At 45.3% G+C, this 19384-nt stretch overlaps 2 protein-coding genes across 2 annotated transcripts; one reads left to right on the top strand and one right to left on the bottom strand.

Annotated features, from left to right (window-relative positions):
• The first annotated feature begins 60 nt into the window (after nucleotides 1-60).
• Nucleotides 61-5986, top strand: LOC135827656 (uncharacterized). The gene is made up of 2 exons (XM_065340111.1): nucleotides 61-1365; nucleotides 5948-5986. Exons 1-2 carry the CDS (start codon nucleotides 61-63, stop codon nucleotides 5984-5986), a joined length of 1344 nt encoding a protein of 447 aa, XP_065196183.1.
• Nucleotides 5987-8366: 2380 nt separating this feature from the next.
• Nucleotides 8367-16410, bottom strand: LOC135827655 (sushi, von Willebrand factor type A, EGF and pentraxin domain-containing protein 1-like). The gene is made up of 5 exons (XM_065340110.1): nucleotides 16295-16410; nucleotides 13955-14122; nucleotides 11851-12021; nucleotides 9593-9888; nucleotides 8367-8387 (listed from the first exon to the last, which is right to left on the bottom strand). The coding sequence occupies exons 1-5, from the start codon at nucleotides 16398-16400 to the stop codon at nucleotides 8367-8369; spliced, it is 762 nt and encodes a 253-aa protein (XP_065196182.1). The 5' UTR covers nucleotides 16401-16410.
• Nucleotides 16411-19384: the final 2974 nt, after the last annotated feature.

Here is a 19384-nt window from a genome sequence, read left to right as displayed (position 1 = left end):
TTGGACAGAATGGCGTACTCTCTTCGCTGGTGGAGGCAGTCCTCGGAATAGCAGCCATCTATGGCTGACGGAGGTCCCGCCAAATTTGAACCCAAGACCTGGCACCTGAAGGCACATGGTTTCCAGCAGGGCCCTAAACTGTCCAAGGACGAAGAGTACAGCCTGGCGAGCTTCAAGCGCGAAGCAATGGCCCTGTACAAAAACTCGCGAGTGCCGCAGCCGAACCTGTCTCACTCTGATCGTGAGCAGCTCATGAAGGTCGGCAAGGACGAGTCGGTCATCATAAAAAAATCTGATAAAAGCAACAAATTTGTAGCAATGAAAATGACCACTTACCTGGAGAAGGCAGAATCCCTGTTGTCGGACGAGTCCCGGTTTGAGAAAGTTGAGCTTACTATCGACCAGTGGGAGGAGGAGACCCGAAAGATACTCCGCCGAGTTTGCGAGGGATCCTTGGAAAAGGATTTATACACAGCCGTGATGCCGGGTGACAACAGCTTCCCTGAAATGTACGGTCTTCCAAAAGACCACACGTCCAATATTCCTCTCAGACCAGTCGTTGCGGCCTGCTGCAGCCCAGTTACAAACATCTCCATAGTCCTCGAACGCATCCTCAATCAATGTCTCCAGTTCGTGCCAGCACACCTGGAGAACACTGTTGAAGCACTCCAGTGTATGAGGAGCGCGTTTCCCAACCTCAAGGCCCCGCCCGGCACCATCATTGTGACTATGGATGTGGTGGCCCTTTACCCTAGCATCCCGATTAACGATGGCATTGCAGCAGTCATGAGAGTCCTCCGACAACACGGGGGCAGCATCGATCTGTTCGGTTTTCGAATTGGGCAGGTCAAGGAGCTCCTCGCACATGTGCTGAGCTCCAACTACTTCCGGTTTGGAGCGCAGGTGTACCACCAGAAGGATGGTGTGGCTATGGGCAATAACCTAGCGCCCCCCTTTGCCATCCTGTACATGCATGACCTAGAGAGTTCGCTCTTGCGTAGTGCACCTGCCAGCCCAGTTCTGTACAAGCGCTACATCGATGATGTTTTCATTGTGTGGAACCTCGGTCCGGAACTTCTGCAGAGTTTCCTAGATCACTTCAATAATGCCGATCCTAATATTAAATTCACTCACCAATCCACGGAGTTGACTGGCTCAATCAATTTCATGGACACGACCGTCCATGTCTCACCAGATGGATCTATATCCTATGAACTATACCGCAAGCCATGTCACAGCGGACTGGTATCAGACTACAACTCGTCAGTTCCCAACCAGCAAAAGAAAGCAATTGCTTCCTCTGAGTTCCTGCGTGCCGTCCGCCTATCCTCCGATGCCGACACCCTAAAAAGAAGTGAAGAAAAAGTAACCAACATCCTAAAATTCAACAACTTCCCAGAGTCAGTTATAGTTTCGGCACGTGAACGAGCTATGCGCCCCCGACGTGTCAGAGTGCAGAATGAATACCGTGTCACCCTCAACCTACCGTTTCACACCGAGTATATCCACAACAAAATTCATAAATTACTCCGGAAGTACAAGATAAATGCCCAGCTGATTTACAGGAACCGCCGTCTAAGTTCTATGATTTGCACGTCTGCCCTCCGCAAACCACCATGCCGCAGGTATGTAGACCCGTCCAGGCCCCGTAAACGGGGGCGGCCCAAAGCTGCTTGTGTCGCCTGCATGTCCGGTTCAGGGGCATGCACGGAGCGTAATGTTGTATACCACCTCGAGTGTAAATGTGGTGATAAATATGTCGGAGAGACGTACCGCAGCCTCGCTACCAGGACAAAAGAACACAACGACGACGCACGCAACACAGTGAGCGGCACCGCGCTGGGTGAGCATTTCGCGGCCAAGCATGCATCTGACCCATTGCCACTGGGAGCAACGGCTTTCTCAGGTATCCGGGTTCTCGGTTCTGAGCGTGACCGCCCCAGGAGGAGGATCCGGGAGGCCATCAATATCAGGGAGCGATCCCCGGAAATTAACAATAACAGTGGCTGGGATCTGCTATAACACCACCTTACTGCGAGTGGCGCGGGGCTCTACACACCTCACTGGTGGTGTGAGACTGGAACTGGGCTGTTATCACTGATGTAGCGCAGTATCTACTTTCCTCGCCGTTTGTGCTTGTGTTGTCATGTATATGTAGTAATGCACACCCGCCATGACGTGCTTTGCACTTCTCTACGCGCGCTGTCACTATGTACCGCGCTTTGCTTGCTTGCCTCCTTCTTTTATACTGCTGTTCTTTCCATGTCCACTTCATTCCTGATGATGGTCATAAAGACCGAAACGTTGTAACGATACCAATGGATTTGTGTGAAATGCAGTGCTCTCTTGAGTGTAGGCAGGTTGCCTGCAAACAATTCAAGTATAATTAAAAGTGTGAACAAAAAAGAAAGTGCTACAGCATTACATAATAGGTGTCAAACATAGTGCAGGCACAAAGCATGAGGTGATACAGTGCAACATGACACAACATTTACATCTGATAACCAGCTACGAGAACAACTTTAGCGCGACTACATGCTTCTTTTGTTTACAAAGAACCGGATTATGCACACGAATACATACAGCTTCCAGAACCTTCTACTGCTTAACATAACTTGCACGGCACAAAACAGAAAAGTGAGAATCATCATACACACTAAGACAATTTTGACGTGATAACAAGTGACAAAATACAGCTGACCTTTTGCTCACGTTGCTTTCTTCCGTCTCATCCCGCTCCTTTCCTTCAACCTCCTCTGCCTCATCCTCGTCCTCCGTCTCATCTTCATCATCATCGTCCTCATCACCACCATCATCATCATCAGTCACTTCCTCATCATCCGTTTGATGCTCAGGCTCACTGCACTCCTTATCAGCCTCCAAAATGGCTCCATCATCTCCACCAGCATCACAAGTCGTTTGACCGCTGCTCCGCGTCACCATTGCTGGGTTCTCTGCTACTGCACACCCATTTCCACTGTAAATTTTGCGTGGGCCAAGTCCATTCCGTGCATAAATTTAAAGTGAATAGTTTGCTGTGCTTCTTCTGGGTCTATGGGTAAGGATATTGGTTTCATTTTGGTTTGTCGATGACCTCCCCTCTGTCCAGACACAATTAGCACCGTGGATCCCACCACCGGGGCACCACCGTCTCGGTAGTCACTAAAGGTAAAGGGGGTGGCTCAGGCGGAGGCAAGGGCCACACTTTTAATTATGCTAATAATTATGCTTTTAATTATGCTGTATAAAATATTCTTTTTTTGTACACAGTACCCTCAGTTCCGATACCATTCACTAATGAGCGGAACACGAAAATCGATTTTGAATAACATTAAAAATCCTTAAAAATTCCATGAACTCGTTGTTGTTTGGCCATGTCTGCATCTATTATATTCTTAATTGCACTAATAAAATTGCTTTCTCCACGCCGACTCTTGAGAATATTATTATGTATGTTAAAAATGATTTTCCTAATCGATTTTCTTGAGACTATCGTCAGGGAAAAATCGTCTCACAATAGAAGCTATGCGGAGAAACAAACTACTTATACGTCTATAGGATAGTAGGAAGTATACAAGGTGAGGTGTGAAAAAAAGACTAAAGTGGGAGAGAATACGAAAGAAAGAAAGGAAGAAAGAAAAGGTGTTAGAGTGTTCTAGCGGTGAGAGCTACTCCAAAAGGTGAGTGAAATGAAGGCGTGGAAGCAGGTGAATGTGATAGAGTGAGGAACTGTCAGGTGTAGGTGTATGCGAATGAAAACGTGTGTGAATGCTAGGTGAAGCTACTATTTATCGCCTTAATAAAGTTATTGTCTCCTCGTTGCCTATTCAAATACCAAATGTGTTGCTTTATTGCCAGTGCGCTGTGGCTGAGCACTGCAGTTGCCTGTAGAGAGCAGTTTGTGTGTGGGGGGTTTCTTGTTTGAAAAATCTGTACAAGGCCGGATGCTCCTGCTTACTCCTAAAACCAACCACTGTCATTCTTTATAACAATGGATTTGTTTTTGTACGCCAACTGTGTCATTATTATTCTGTCCCCACTATGGTCTGCCAATTGGAAAGCGCATGAGTATTGTGTACGTGGGAAGTTCATGAATACTCACTGGGCTTTCGCCTGCTCGACCACTGGATACCCCAATGTTCAGGTTGTAAAATGGAAATTTTATCATTTAAATTCCCTGGAGGTTTCTCACTTATCGAGGGGGTGTGGTCCTTATTAATCCCTACTTCGTACTTCGAAGGGAGAGCCATGGATTAAAATTAGAAAAGAAAGGACCTCCTCTAGCTCGAGCTTCCTCCAGCTAGTGGCCAAACACTTCCCAAAAGATTCCTCCAGCTAGAGACCAAACACTTCCCCAAAGGCTCAAGCCTAAATACAATCTTCAACCGGAACTCGGTAAAAGTTAGCTACAGTTGCATGCAGAATATGGCCACCATCATCAAACAACACAATAACACGATTCTACGACCCAAGAAACAAGCCCACGGAGTTGACAACAAAACCAGGACTTGTAACAGTGGGGCAAAACACTCATGTCCACTGGACGGAGCGTGTCTAATGGAAAGCACCGTGTATAAGGCAAGAGTCATCGCAGTTATGGAGAAGAAGAAGTACACTGTATTGACAGCAACAACATTCAAACAATGCTACTATAACCACCAATCATCATTCCACCCCAGACAACACGAGAAGGACACCCGCCTATCGCAGTACGTGGGCCAAGAAGGATGAAGGGAAGGCATGCAGCATTCAATGGGCGGTACATCGCAGAGCAGTGGCCTACAGCAACAAAAGCAAAAGGTGCAACCTGTGCATGGCGGACATTTTGGCACAAGCACCTCTCTCTCTCTCTCTCTACAAGAGGAGTGAGCTTGTGTGAAAGTGTCGCCACGAGAAAAAGTACTACAGTCCATTTCAAAACTATAGACGCGTAGTGTTTTGCAAAATTCAATGGGATTTATTTAGATATTTTAAGTTTTTCTCCAGATTCCGTCTCTGCATCGCTTCACAATTCTGGCTACATACTTGGTTTTCGCTACAATTGAAGTTTATTTTTAGGCCAGGTTTTCTGGTTTTACATGTAATTTCTGTTTTGAAGGGTTTGACCAGTTTGTTTTAAGGGTTTGACCAGTTTGTTTCGGATTTTTGCTCCTGCTGAGACAGTCCTGCGCCCAGACCATGCAGACCGGCTTGACCATCGCGGGTGCATTTTGTACGGGTCCTGTTAGCCTCGTGGTTTCGATCCGTGATTTCCAGTACAAGTGTGGGGCATTAGAATCCCATCACGCCTCCTGCCTTTTTTCCCTTCTGTTCTGCATGTTTTGGATCTTGTTGGGTGAAATACAGTAGAGATGATAATTATATTTTCTCTTTTTGATTTGATTTGAGCCTCCCTGTTCCCTTCGCCTGACACAAGGAGTGACAGTGGTTTCACTCACGCCAGTTGCAAGGTGAGTTCAACGACGAGGATTTCAAAATCCAGCTCTTGTTCGAAGAAACAATGAACACGACTAGTCATATCTTTCTCGGCATCACTGAGATTCTTACGGGCCTTGGAAGCCATCACAGTCGGGCACTCGGAAAATGCAAACAAGAAGAAGATTCATTTGAGACTTTCATTTCTTTTGAGACTCTTCCTCACACCTTTTTATTTGCGACTTTGCGTGTTTTGCATCTTTTGAATTTGCCGCGGCGACGAAGAAGAACCTGAAAAACACATCTGAAAACCAGAAAAACACTCATGCAAAACTCAAGGCTGTCGTGCGCTACAGTACTTACGGCTCGTCCGTATGATTTCACGCGTCCATAGTTTTGAAATGGACTGTACCTTCGGACCTCCAAGCCATCCACAGCCATCACGTAATTAAGTAAGAGACAACCAGCTGCAGTGGTTGTCACCTTTCACCACTGTGGCATTCGCACTTTTTCGATTTGCCCCATGATGCAGTCATCTATGCCTTGCACTGCCGCCATTCACAACTTTTAGATTTGCGCCGTGATGCAGCCATTTACACTTTGCTTTGAGGATATACAAACCAGTACGAGGTGAATAGCAATTTCAGGACAAGAAAATAAAATAGAGGCCCACTGGCTGTGTGTTTTACATTTTTCATATCTTTTTGTATCTATTGTATGGCCTAATCCTTCATCTTTCCTAATATGTTACAATTGCTTATGCTGTGATCCCAGAGACTTTATAGGCGGCTGTTTTCTACAGGCCAATTTTTTGGCCTAAATTTCAGTGTATGGAATTCTGCACATGAAAGTAAAATAGCGTCAATAGGCATCCTATACTGCACCATTTTTGTTATTTTTTTCTATTGATGGACTGCAGTTGGCCTCTTCACACTTCCCGCCAACAGGTCCAAGACTATACAGCGTCTGAGGTGGAGTGCACATGGGGAAGCCAACGATTTGTCCATTACTTCTTATTTTACTCAAAATTCAAAATTCTCATGCGACATAGTACCACAAACTCGTTGAAGTGCCTCCCAAGAAAAGTCTATCAACAAGGCACCGACACGAGGAGAAACTACAACAGGCAAGCTGTCAACTACAACTATAAAAAAACTTCATCAACCTGACTGACTTGACTCTACACGCGACGACAAAGTATTTTACTCGAAATGTCCAGAAATGTACAATGTTGAGAAATAGCAATTCACCTCGTACTGATCCAGATATACTCATTCCTCTTGTCTGATGATCGCTTAGTGTGTGAAACTCAGAGTTCTCTTGTTGTTTTAAAGAAAGGATCTTAAATTTACAAGTTATCAGCAGGGACGTAGCAGCCGCTGGGGCGGGTTCGGCTTTGGCCGGACCACTTGAACGCCCGGCCACGACCACCATAGTAAAACAATGCCAAAAGTGCCCAGAATGCAGGATTTGCACCCTAATTTCCAAAAAAACAGGGTGGACATCCCCCGGCCCCCCTGGCCGGACCACTGCCAACGGCGGTGCTACGCGCCTGATCAGTGTTGTCCAACACTGTCCTGTTTTTAAAAATTCATATCAAAAGGCAATAATATTACCTGAGCAAAGAAAGGGATAAAGGAGCACAGTTTTGCACTGGAACATTCGCAAGATGGAGCCGATAAGCGTGTAAGGTGGCGACAAATTTCAAAACAGTGCCTGGTGAGGGCATTAAGCTGCCTCGTTGAATCAGTAGCCAAAAACATGCGTGGACGCCGAGGGCTAGGGGCTTTTTGGATGTGAAGGTCACTGACCTTGACCATGCGACCAGAAGACTCGCAGCCATATGTCCTTTTCCTTTAAAAATTTATTATTAGCTCCACATCCGAGTTTCAAGTTTTTAATTTCAAGCTGTTATAGTCAACATAGCCGCATTTCGATCCTTCACAAACCCGAGAGAAATTCCTTCCAAGAGATGTTCTATCCTAGTGAGTGCAAACACTTGATATTGATCACAGCTGAATGGGGAAAGTCTGGATCAACTTAGGTCCTAGAGCTAAAACCGTCTTCGAATTCGGTGCACTCTTCAGCGCCTAAACATGTGATTTACTCCGAATAGTTAACTTCTTTCTCTTTGCTCATGGCTTCGGTCATTGTGAATGTTTTGTGATGCTTGACCATACGACCAGAAGGTGAGTGTACAACAAACGTGCAAGAAGGGTGTTACATGGAAACAAGGAAAATGGTTGGGCAAAAGTCATGAGTTAGAGTCCACAAACTACACAAAGTTTTGAACAGTCACACATGCACAGTATAGCAGCAGACTGAAAAGGAGCACTGAGACATTCCACGGCCAGGAAGTGAGCTACAATTCATCTGAGTACAAGAATGGTGGGCTGTTGCTTTTACGGAATTTGTTTGTTTGTTTGTTTGTTTAAATGAAGTTGAAGACACCACTGCAGCTGTACTTATGGTTGATAAATATGGTGGTAAAGACAGAAGGTCACTGACCTTGACCATGCGACCAGAAGACTCGCAGCCATATGTCCTTTTCCTTTAAAAATTTATTATTAGCTCCACATCCGAGTTTCAAGTTTTTAATTTCAAGCTGTTATAGTCAACATAGCCGCATTTCAATCCTTCACAAACCCGAGAGAAATTCCTTCCAAGAGATGTTCTATCCTAGTGAGTGCAAACACTTGATATTGATCACAGCTGAATGGGGAAAGTCTGGATCAACTTAGGTCCTAGAGCTAAAACCGTCTTCGAATTCGGTGCACTCTTCAGCGCCGAAACATGTGATTTACTCCGAATAGTTAACTTCTTTCTCTTTGCTCATGGCTTCGGTCATTGTGAATGTTTTGTGATGCTTGACCATACGACCAGAAGGTGAGTGTACAACAAACGTGCAAGAAGGGTGTTACATGGAAACAAGGAAAATGGTTGGGCAAAAGTCATGAGTTAGAGTCCACAAACTACACAAAGTTTTGAACAGTCACACATGCACAGTATAGCAGCAGACTGAAAAGGAGCACTGAGACATTCCACGACCAGGAAGTGAGCTAAAATTCATCTGAGTACAAGAATGGTGGGCTGTTGCTTTTACGGAATTTGTTTGTTTGTTTGTTTGTTTAAATGAAGTTGAAGACACCACTGCAGCTGTACTTATGGTTGATAAATATGGTGGTAAAGACACACCTGGCAAAATGGCGTGTGTGAGCAGGCGTGTGTTTACCGCCATATTGCCAGGTGTGTCTTTACCACCATATTTATCAACCATTAGTACAGCCGCAGTGGTGTCTTCAACTTCATTCTCCCGAGTCAAGCTCCGTATGAAGACATCCAAGAAGAAGATTGCCTGATGAGTCCAGCGGGGACGAAACGTACGTCGCAATCGAGCTATGTCGTTGCTGTGTCATCATCTATGTGCCATGCGCTACTTGATGTACCAGCCTGCTATGCCGGATACCGCCAGCCATGCATCGACCAGGCGCAAGGCGCGAACTGATGGTGGTGGTGGTGAGAAGGAGAGCTCTGTGCCAGAACTTTGCAGCCTAGAGAGCGTGTTTAGGCAGGCGTGTGTTTACCACCATATTGCCAGGTGTGTCTTTACCGCCATATTTATCAACCGTTTGTTTGTTTAGCTTTATTTTACTTCACCAGAAGCTAGGGCAAAATCTGCCTTCTCACTGGGCGTATTGCCACAGTTCTTGCAAAATGATGAAGATAGTGATAATGATAAGAAAAGGATGTAGAGGAAAGTGCAACAATGAGCAGGGCACAAAGAGAAGACGGAAACAAATAAATGAGGGAGTGCAACAAGTGACCAATTTGCTCCTCTATACAGGCCCCGGATCACATGGGCAGATCTCTTTTATGGACAATAATATTTTTTCGAGACGAGCATAAGAATATCAGGATTACTAGTGTGTACCCTCCTGATATATCACAACTCCTTGATTGGATAATTCACAACTCCTTGATTGGATATATCACAACTCTTTGATTGGATATATCACAACTCCTTGATTGGATATATCACAACTCCTTGATTGGATATATCACAACTCCTTGATTGGATATATCACAACTCCTTGATTGGATATATCAAAACTCCTTGATTGGATATATCACAACTCCTTGATTGGATGCCTAACTAGGTATGGTTCAAACATCTCACCGTTCTGGTTGACTTACGAATTTCACACGTAGCAAAAAACTTGTCACTTGGTCTAACATCCTTCTCATTTATATCTTTGTATGTAGTGGAACCCCCTAGCCACGAATGGATGGCCAAAGCAAAGCGACGTAAATGGCATCTTCCAGCCTTGGATCTCAACGTCATCAACTTTCCTTTATATAGTCGGCAAAGTTGACGTGCGTCATCACGAAGAAGTGGAATGCGTGATGATGCAATTATGGATTGACTAGCTTGGCAGTAACGATGTTCGATCAGGTTTGAAAATGGAACTGAACCTGCAACCATTGACAACACAGCACAGCAGACAAGCAGAGAAACTGTCGCAAAGGCATGCAAACACCCATCAACACATATATTTACATGCATGCAAACACCCATCAGCGGTTTTTCCAGTCGTGCAGCTACCCACAGTCAACTGGAAACTTGTGGCCAGGCACAAGGGGGTACATGGATGCAGCTAATGGGGTCGTTCTTGGCACTTGTGCCAGTGGTTGTGAGACTTATCCACTCACCCCCACCGTTAGGCGCTGTATCTGCCGCTAGGGTTTATCGGATGTTAGCGGCCGTCGTGAGTTCCCTTCGGGAACGGACACGATAATTTACTTTAACTTTACTTTTAACACCCATCAGCACATGTATTAACACATTTCCATCAGCCAACAGGAAGCCTAGCAACACCAAGAGCAACTGACATACAAGAAGCAGGTTCAGAAAGACAACATTCTTGCATGACACGTTAGCAGACCGAACAAGACAGACTCAAACATCTCAACATTCTAGTTCCACACTGCATAGAATGTAATAGGGGAGCGCAAGACTTTGCGGGTCCTGTCATGTACATGATTACATGGACTAGTGATCACATCTGAACTAATTGCTAATTCGTGGCGGTTGGTTCTAACCCCAAGCCGCCTCCCCTTGATCCGCCGCTGAACAGGCACAAACAGTGCAGCCTAAAACGTCAAAATGTAACGTAATATTAGTACTTGTGAAGGTTAGTGAGATATGGATGGGTAAAGATTCTACTACTAAAGAATGGAGAAAGGTGGGGTGATTGAGTATTATCAAGAGCCCATTAGCAGTATTTTGTTTGTTTATGAACTCTTCGCATTTTGTGAAGAGTGTGCGTGTGTGTTTGTGTGTGTGTGTGGGGGGGGGGGGGGGGGGGGGGTATTTTCCTTCTGCTTGCACACAACAGGACCATGGATATGTAGGTAGACAGCTTCTCACTGGAAAATTGAGATTAAAATTATCAAGAATGGACTCGAATGGAGAGCCAAGGAAAATTTTATAGTAGAGAACCACGGGGAGAGGACCTTGTAACTACGGGTTACGCTATAATGTCCACAAACACCACCGGTTACAAAACAATCAGCACATGTGATTAGTGTTTGTTTAGTAACTGGTAAAGCAAATGTGCTTACATAATATTACAACACAAAAATCTCAATACAAAAAATGAACAAAACGCCAAGAATCTGAAGAAAAAGACTCAATCCAATACTTTGTTGCCATAACGGGAACTGAAACCCAACACAAATCTGAGAAGAGGGCAGTTGGCGGTCACGTGGCAACAAAATCACCAAACGTAAGCACTGACAATGTTGAAACAGGGTTGTAGGAGACAAACTACAAGTAAGCAGGCAACGCATACAAAGAAACAATCAGAAAGTTAAAATACATTTATTATCGTCTAGACCACTGACCTGGACAGGCAGCGGTGCAAGAAGCCGTGGTCTCGCCTACGCCCCATACAACCCTTGCATTCGCGGAAGCATGTTATGGCCCAACGGAGCAGGGTAAACAACAGGAGGCTCCGAAGCTCACCCATCACTACCGAGTAGGCAAGCTCGCTATGCTTCTCCACCAGTTGCGGCGCCGGTGCCTTCCAACACAATGTTGTCTCTTTACCGCTTATGCCGGAGGTACTGAAAACGAGAGGAGTGAAAGCTCCACGGTCCACTCTGTTCACTCTGTCACTTATGTTCTTTTTTTGGCCTTTTCATTAGTGGTGGTGTTAGTGGACATCACAGACTAACTTGTAGTAACGTGGTCCTTTTTTCTCCACCAGTCCCTAAACAATCAGTTCACACGATAACAGTGTTATCGCACAAGCTGATTGTTTAGTAACCGGTGCTGTCAGTGGACACTATAGCGTAACTTGTACTCTCTTGGTCCTTTTATCTTTACTATAAATTTAAAATGATCAGTGCTATACTGTATGAGGTTTTACTTACTGTGACAGGATGACAGGACTGGGCTCAATGACTGATAACCATTGCATGTTACCAGAGGATTTCCAACTATAACGTAACCGCTTTGACATGAATACTTAGCCACTTCAAGATATTTTATGACCGAAGCATTTACCATGCCAAATTCCAATCTCTCGGGCGAACATACAAACTCTGGGCACAGGATTGGTAAAGAAAATCAAGAAAAGATATGATAACTCACATGGTATAGTCCTTAAGTTCAAATAATATACATGTACCTAAAACAGAAACATGTATTCAGCTGGTAGTGGTGGTAGCGATAAAAAAGGATTCCTTTGCGGAAAACTCTAACCGAAAATGGGTGGATACGCATACCGTAATGTCGCGTGCATAAGCCGGATTTGTGCATAAGCCTGTCTCGTGTAGAAGCATGAAATCTGCAACAGCTTTTCGCGTACAAGCCTGTCGCATGCATAAGCCGGGCCAGTACACGAGACGCGCCACGTGTCGCGAGCGTAAGCCGGGCTACTACGCAAGACTGGTGAGCGCGCCTTTTACATGTTCATGTTTGCATGGTACCGTACACTTGCACACGCGGAAAACGTGGGAAGATGCGGAAATCAACACCAGCAAGTCAGCAGTTTGCGCATACAAGCCTGGTCATTGAGTGGTGCTTGTCATATAAGCCTGTCTCGTGTATAAGCCTGTCTTGTGTACAAGCCTGACTCCATCGCCGGCTTATAGGCATATAAGCCCCGGCTAATGCACGCGACATTACGGTATGCTTCATCGAAAATGAGTGGTTACGCGCATGCTTCTTCAAAATGAGTGTACATGCGCATGCTTCATCGAAAATGATTGGATGCGAATGTGCTTCATCGGAAATGAGTGGATGTGAATGTGCTTCTTCGGAAATGAGTGGATGTGAATGTGCTTCTTCGGAACTGAGTGGATGCGAATGTGCTTCTTCGGAAATGAGTGGATGTGAATGTGGTTCTTCGGAAATGAGTGGATGTGAATGTGCTTCTTCGGAAATGAGTGGTTACACGCATGCTTCTTCGGAAATGAGTGGATGTGAATGTGCTTCTTCGGAAATGAGTGGTTACACGCATGCTTCTTCGGAAATGAGTGGATGTGAATGTGCTTCTTCGGAAATGAGTGGATGTGAATGTGTTTCTTCGGAACTGAGTGGATGTGAATGTGCTTCTTCGGAAATGAGTAGTTACACGCATGCTTCTTAGACTTATGTACTACATGCATACTGTATAAGCTTCACAAGGACAAAGACAAGTTCGTTTATAGTTCTCCTCATCACTTTATCCAAGAGTACATAAACCAGAATGTGAAACTGCGCATATCAGATCTGAAACAGCGCTGTTCGTGCACTACGTCACCATGATGAGGTCAGCCAAGCTGCGACTTTCGTACAGCTCAAATTTTCATGTTTCACAGTCCGGAAATCAGCCAATTTTGCATGATTATTAGACGTCCTGTTTTGATTTCGGTGTTTTTGTGCGACTGCGTAAGCTGTGTACATACACCGGCAAGTAAATTCACCAGGCTTCCCGTCTCAAACAACCGAATCACGACAAACTCAGCGACCTGCACCACTGTGACTGGTTACGCAACTTTTCACCGTACCTGCGGCTTACCATGCCGTCATAAATGACGTACTGCACGAATTACGCTCCCACAGGAACCATCCCGAGTTGCACACTTTGGTTTATGTACTCTTCTTTTATCCAACAGAGCACAATTCATTAGGACCAGTAGGTCGATCATAGTCACAAAGTACGTTTTCCAGCAGGAGGTACGTGTCGTGACCCGGCAAAACATTACTCAATACGCAGGCAGCATGCTGTTTCGTTCTTTGTGAACTCATCAGCTCGGCACAGAAGAAAGGAGACCGAACCTGATAGCAATGAAAATAAAATTTCCAAAGCCAGATTTAAATCAGGCCCAAACGTACCTTGCAAGAGTGCTCAAACTGACAAGTAAATGAGCTATGCGTAATGCAAACAGCAAAGGCACTACCCCACATGAGAGTGCTCAACTACTACAAGAGCAGGAGCGAAAGTACTCAATCTGCGGACAGCAAGCATTAATATTATCTGGCTGGACTTACCTATACAGCGAGGGACTGAAGTAAGGGTTCCATCACTCTTGCACGTTGGAGCCGCATCGCCCTCAATTCTCCGACCGGCTATGCATGTATAGGTTACAGGGCGTGTGAAGAGTACTTCTCTCAGGCTAGCCTGGCCATTAGCAATAGGAGGTACATTACATTTCACGTCTGTGCACAGAATCAAGACAACAAACGTTCTTAGCAGACTGCCGAAACAAAGAGGCAAATCCAAAGACGGAGACAAGGTCATAGTTTTGAGAGCTTTCAGCTTGCAGTGCCTAATGGACAATATTTGGTCCACCCATGCCCAGGGACCGGAATGTTTTCCTTTGAAGCTGCTCCAAACTACAAAGTATAATGGACCTTGCACTTGAGGCGTGTTGACATGTGAAACGATTGTGTCACTTCGAAGTACTTTATAGAGAACCCAGATGGACACAGCTGCTGTTTTGTGGACAAGTGACTGATTCTTTTTTTTGACTGCTTTATGTTGCATAGACATTACAAACATGCCTATGTCCGCAAATCCACGAATGGCCAAGGTTGCAAAGCCAAACAAAATGCAACATAAATGTGCAAGATCTTCTGCAGCCAGTTCATTCCATGGTAAACCCAACACACACACATACACACACCATCCTCAAAGCAAGTAGTCTCTTTAATGTAAATAATAACTAATGATGCTTAGCTGCATCTCGTCTAGAATGCGCAAACCAGCAGCCTTCCAGCTTGGAAGGTTCTAAGTTATGAAGTAACGTAAGAAAGGGGAAAGTTAGCGCACTCTAGATGAAAACAAGCTAGACATCACTGCGAACTAAGAATGCTAGCTATGACAAGATGGTAATGAAGGACGAAGGACCATGGCACAGGACAGCCACAGCTCACTTCGAAAACGCCCAACTTGGGAAGCTCATGTTATCAGAGATGAGCAAAAAGAGGGGAAGATACGCGATCATGAAGCAAGACAGACCGTACTATACTCCATGTTTAATGTTCTTGTTTGTTTATATTTTTTCCAAAAGTCCAAAACAGGCCCTAGACTGATAACAATGGTTCCACTAGTGAGGGAATGCTGCATTTTTTTTTTTTTTACTATGGTCACATTCCCAGCTCGAAAATAATAAAGAAAGACAATCGTACTGAGACTAGGACGAACGTGACAACTATTGAGCAGGGGCTGCACCGAGACGCAGCAGTGATGGTGGGGTCTCGATGGCTTTGCTTTCAACACCAAATCTTGACACTTGTACTTGTACTGCACCAACATGCACGCAGAGGATCAGGAGGGGAAAGGGTCCTCTCGCTTTTCATCCCGTGTGTGATTATTGTGAGGTTTTGTGTGACATTTTAATTTCGGCAATCACAGTTCGTTCCCTTTACCATCCGTGCGTACTTGAATCGATCTCTAGAGATTAATGGACATGCATACACTAAAACATTCGTAACTCGATCGATTCGTGGCGGAATGTAAAAAACTAAGTCTCTAGGAAGAAGTCGAAGAGCTCAGCTTTCCATTGCATCAATCAGTGAAGAGCTGCGATATCGCATTCCAAAGATATTACGCTCGACATTTCAGCAACGGCAAAAGTCGAATTTCTTTCCGAGGGACTGACCTTGAGCGGGGGATTTCCCCTCTCCTGACATGCTGAGTCACTTTGGCATGCTTTGAGCGCGTAAGCAGCATGAAAAGGAACTCAAGCAAAACATTTGGAGTGTTTACGATGAAGGAGCAAGAAATGGCTGGCGAAGAGACAATTTCGTCGTTTATCCAGCGATGGGGTCCATTCGCAGCTCCCTGGCGCTGGATATGTGATTTCGGTAGTGTCCTGTTTGAGCTCAATGTACGCAGCTCGTGGAGAGCTTTCCAGAATGCCCAAGATTGTGAAAAATGGTTGATTAGAACCGAAGATTTTCTCAGAATAAGGTGGGAATTATTGCATTTGGGACTGCTGGGGAATTTTGGTCGGATGGTAAAGGGTTAAATTCTTACATTTTTTTCACCCACTTCCAGTCATCGCAGAGAAACACGAATAACACCATCGTGATCAGGAACCAAAGAACTACAATATAAGACAAAGAAAATTGTTGGTGACATTTCCCCTTTATTAACATTGATATTTTATCCTTATTCTCCCTATGTCCGTGGCCATCATCACAATTGCTGCCATGTTATTTGGTTCAGGCCACACTCTATAAGTCCATGCGATGCATTTCTGGTAATGGAACAGAAACATGGAATTGTTTTAGCTAGTGACAAAATATGTTGCCAACAAGAGGCCCTTCTCGCAAGTGCATAGGCATTGATGCCACATTATCTGAGCAGATCAAAGTTTCACTTACCGATCGCGCATATAGGGTGCAACTTGACATTCAGGTTGCGTAAATTGCCGGCAGTATCCAATGCTTGGCTACGAGTCTTTCTCTGGGGCCCTCTCCATCCTATCATGTTCGGTTTGGTGTAGTGACTTGCACATTCGTCGGCATTCCATAATCCGGATAGAAGCTGTCCATTTTTGCCTTCACAAAATAATTCAGCTGTATAGTAATCAAGTGTGATGTCGGATATCTCTGTTAATCTATTCAATGGAGCGCAATATATAATTTTGTCCTTGGCCGGTAATATAGCTGTAGTCACAGACAACCCAACAGACAAGCATGCGCATCGAGATCATTGCCCTCACATCACGTCTTTAGATGTTAAATGCTGCAGTATTATGGAAATAGAAATCGTGGATGATCTCTTAACCAAACACAAGGTAACACCGATATACGATTCTAATGGTTTCTTGTGCCATTCATCATGAAAGCTAGGGAGTAAGAAAAGACCAAGAACGAATGTCCGGAAATTTGATCGTTGATAAAATTAATGTGACAAGTAAGCGTTTGAATCGTATCTCGACTGTTGATGAGTATTTTTCCATTTTTCTTTCCATACATGGAAAACGTTCCTGGGTTGCAATGCCTTCCCAGCATTGTGTGTGCGAGATTCCGTCTTATATTTCCCTCCAAGGATCCCAGATATCCACCCGAGGAGATTTCAACTCCAGTAAGACATTTGTTGATCCGCCATGGTCTCCATGGTTTCATGTGGAGATTTATGCTCGGCTTGTCATGGGGACGGCATGGCCGGGTAATGCTAGTTATTAAAGAGATCAACAGAAGCATAGATGGGGGAGTCCCTTAGCCGGTTTGTACGTGTTGTGGGCAGCTGAAAGGTTCGGGGGAACCTGAGTATGCTAATGGGTTGTATACGGGGTAGGTGAATGGCAAGAAGGATATGGGCAGTTGTTGTTGTTGTTTCAAATCTTTATTCTCACGATAGCCAGTGGCCAAGAAGAGATAGTAGTGTAAGAAAGGAGAAAGAGTGAGGAAGAATTGGGTGGCCAGGGCCTAGGGGTTAATGACTACTTAAGGGTACGGGCAGGGGTGGTCGCCACACGAGCATACAGAGTTGCATACTTAAGTGTACGGGCAGGGGTGGTCGCTACACGAGCATACAGAGTTGTGCAACAGCAGGGATATCTCGGATTTGAAGGGGAGACAGCGGTCAGTCCGCAGAGTTGGCAAGTGCCAAGTACGAGAGCGACGTAAATTATACGAAGGTTGCACGTTGCTAGCAGTATGCAGCGAGGGTATATGTGGTGGGGCATAATTGTGGCGCAGAGAATGCGCGAAGAGTATATGTTTAACTTTAAAGCGTGAAAATAATGTTGGCCATTTGATGCGATGCAAAAGGTGGGAGTGTTCTAAGTGTGTGTAAAGGGGAAGGTGGAGACATATTCTGGCGGCTTTCCGCTGGAGTCGTTCTAGCCTGTCAAGGGAAGTGTGGGACAACGGTGTGAGAGCATTGCTCGCATATGAGAATATAGGTAGTATGTATGTCTGATAGATGTGAGATAAAGAATCACTGGTGAGTGTAGACCTTAGTCTAAAAAGAATATTGAAAGACTTGAGTGATTTTTTGACTATGTATTCAACATGCTCCGTCCAACGGAGGTCATGCTGAAAGATTATTCCGAGGTGTTTGTGTTTTTGTGCTACGGTAAGCGGACTATTCCTGAGGGTGATCTGGGGTAGCTGTTCAGGGGGGCGGTTATTGTGGTAGAACGGGAGGATGACTGTTTTCTTTGTGTTAACCAGCAGGTGCCATCTTTGAAGCCAGTCTCCAGCTGCTGTGACACTCTGTTGTAGGTTTTGGGTGCAGTCTTGAAGAGTTCTCGCTAAGGAAATCAGAGCGGTGTCATCTGCAAACTGGCTACAGGTGGTGCTGGGATTCTCACATGCGTGTGGAAGGTCTATGGTGTAGACGAGGAATAGAAGCGGCCCAAGAACAGATCCCCGAGGGACGCCGGCAGGGATCTCGAGGAAAGGCGATAGGTCGCCATCCACCTGGACACTTTGCCGACGCCCCAAGAGGTACCGTCGGAACCACTCCAGGGCGTTGCCCTGGACACCATAGTGGGAGAGTTTTGCTAGAAGGCCTGCATGCCACACACGATCGAAGGCCTTGCTTAGATCGAAAAAGCAGGCATTGACGTGTTTCCCGTCGTCTCTCGCAGTGGAGAGGGTATGGACGAGACGGGCAAGTTGCTGCTCAGTGCCGTCTTTCTCGCGGAATCCGGACTGCTGGTTGGGCAGGTGGGGTGTGATGTGCTTGTAGAGGAGTTGATGTGCATTTTTTTTCTTGGATTATTGATGTAGTGCTCAAGAGAGAGATGGGTCTATAATTTGTTGGTTGGGTTGGGTCACCCGGCTTGGGTACTGGAGTAATGGTGGCATCTTTGTTGTTGTTGTTGTTGTTGTTGTTGTCGTTGTCGTTGTCGTTGTCGTTGTCGTTGTCGTTGTCGTTGTCGTTGTCGTTGTCGTTGTCGTTGTCGTTGTCGTTGTCGTTGTCGTTGTCGTTGTCGTTGTCGTTGTCGTTGTCGTTGTCGTTGTCGTTGTCGTTGTCGTTGTCGTTGTCGTTGTCGTTGTCGTTGACGTTGTTGTTGTTGTTGTTGTTGTTGTTGTTGTTGTTGTTGTTGTTGTTGTTGTTGTTGTTGTTGTTGTTGTTGTTGTTGTTGTTGTTGTTGTTGTTGTTGTTGTTGTTGATGTTTCAAATCTTTATTCTCACGATAGCCAGTGGCCAATAAGATATAATAGTGTAAGAAAGGAGAAAGAGTGAGGAAGAATTGGGTGGGCAGGGCCTAGGGGTTAATGACTACTTAAGTGTACGGGCAGGGGTGGTCGCCACACGAGCATACAGAGTTGCGTACTTAAGTGTACGGGCATAACAGGTATAATTTACGCTGAGGCTAGAGATGGCCAGGTCCAAGCACGATGTAGGTGTGTGTTGGCGTAGGTGGGTGGCAAAGGAGACGTGTTGTGTGAGGCCACGAGTCTCGCACAGCCAATGCAGGTCCTCACCTAAGGCATCGGTGGTGTCGCTGGGGT

The sequence above is a fragment of the Sycon ciliatum genome, chromosome 11 (assembly GCF_964019385.1).
Source record: "Sycon ciliatum chromosome 11, ocSycCili1.1, whole genome shotgun sequence".
Taxonomy (NCBI): domain Eukaryota; kingdom Metazoa; phylum Porifera; class Calcarea; order Leucosolenida; family Sycettidae; genus Sycon; species Sycon ciliatum.
Note: the sequence above shows the minus strand (reverse complement) of the source record. Positions and strands in the feature narration are given on the sequence as shown.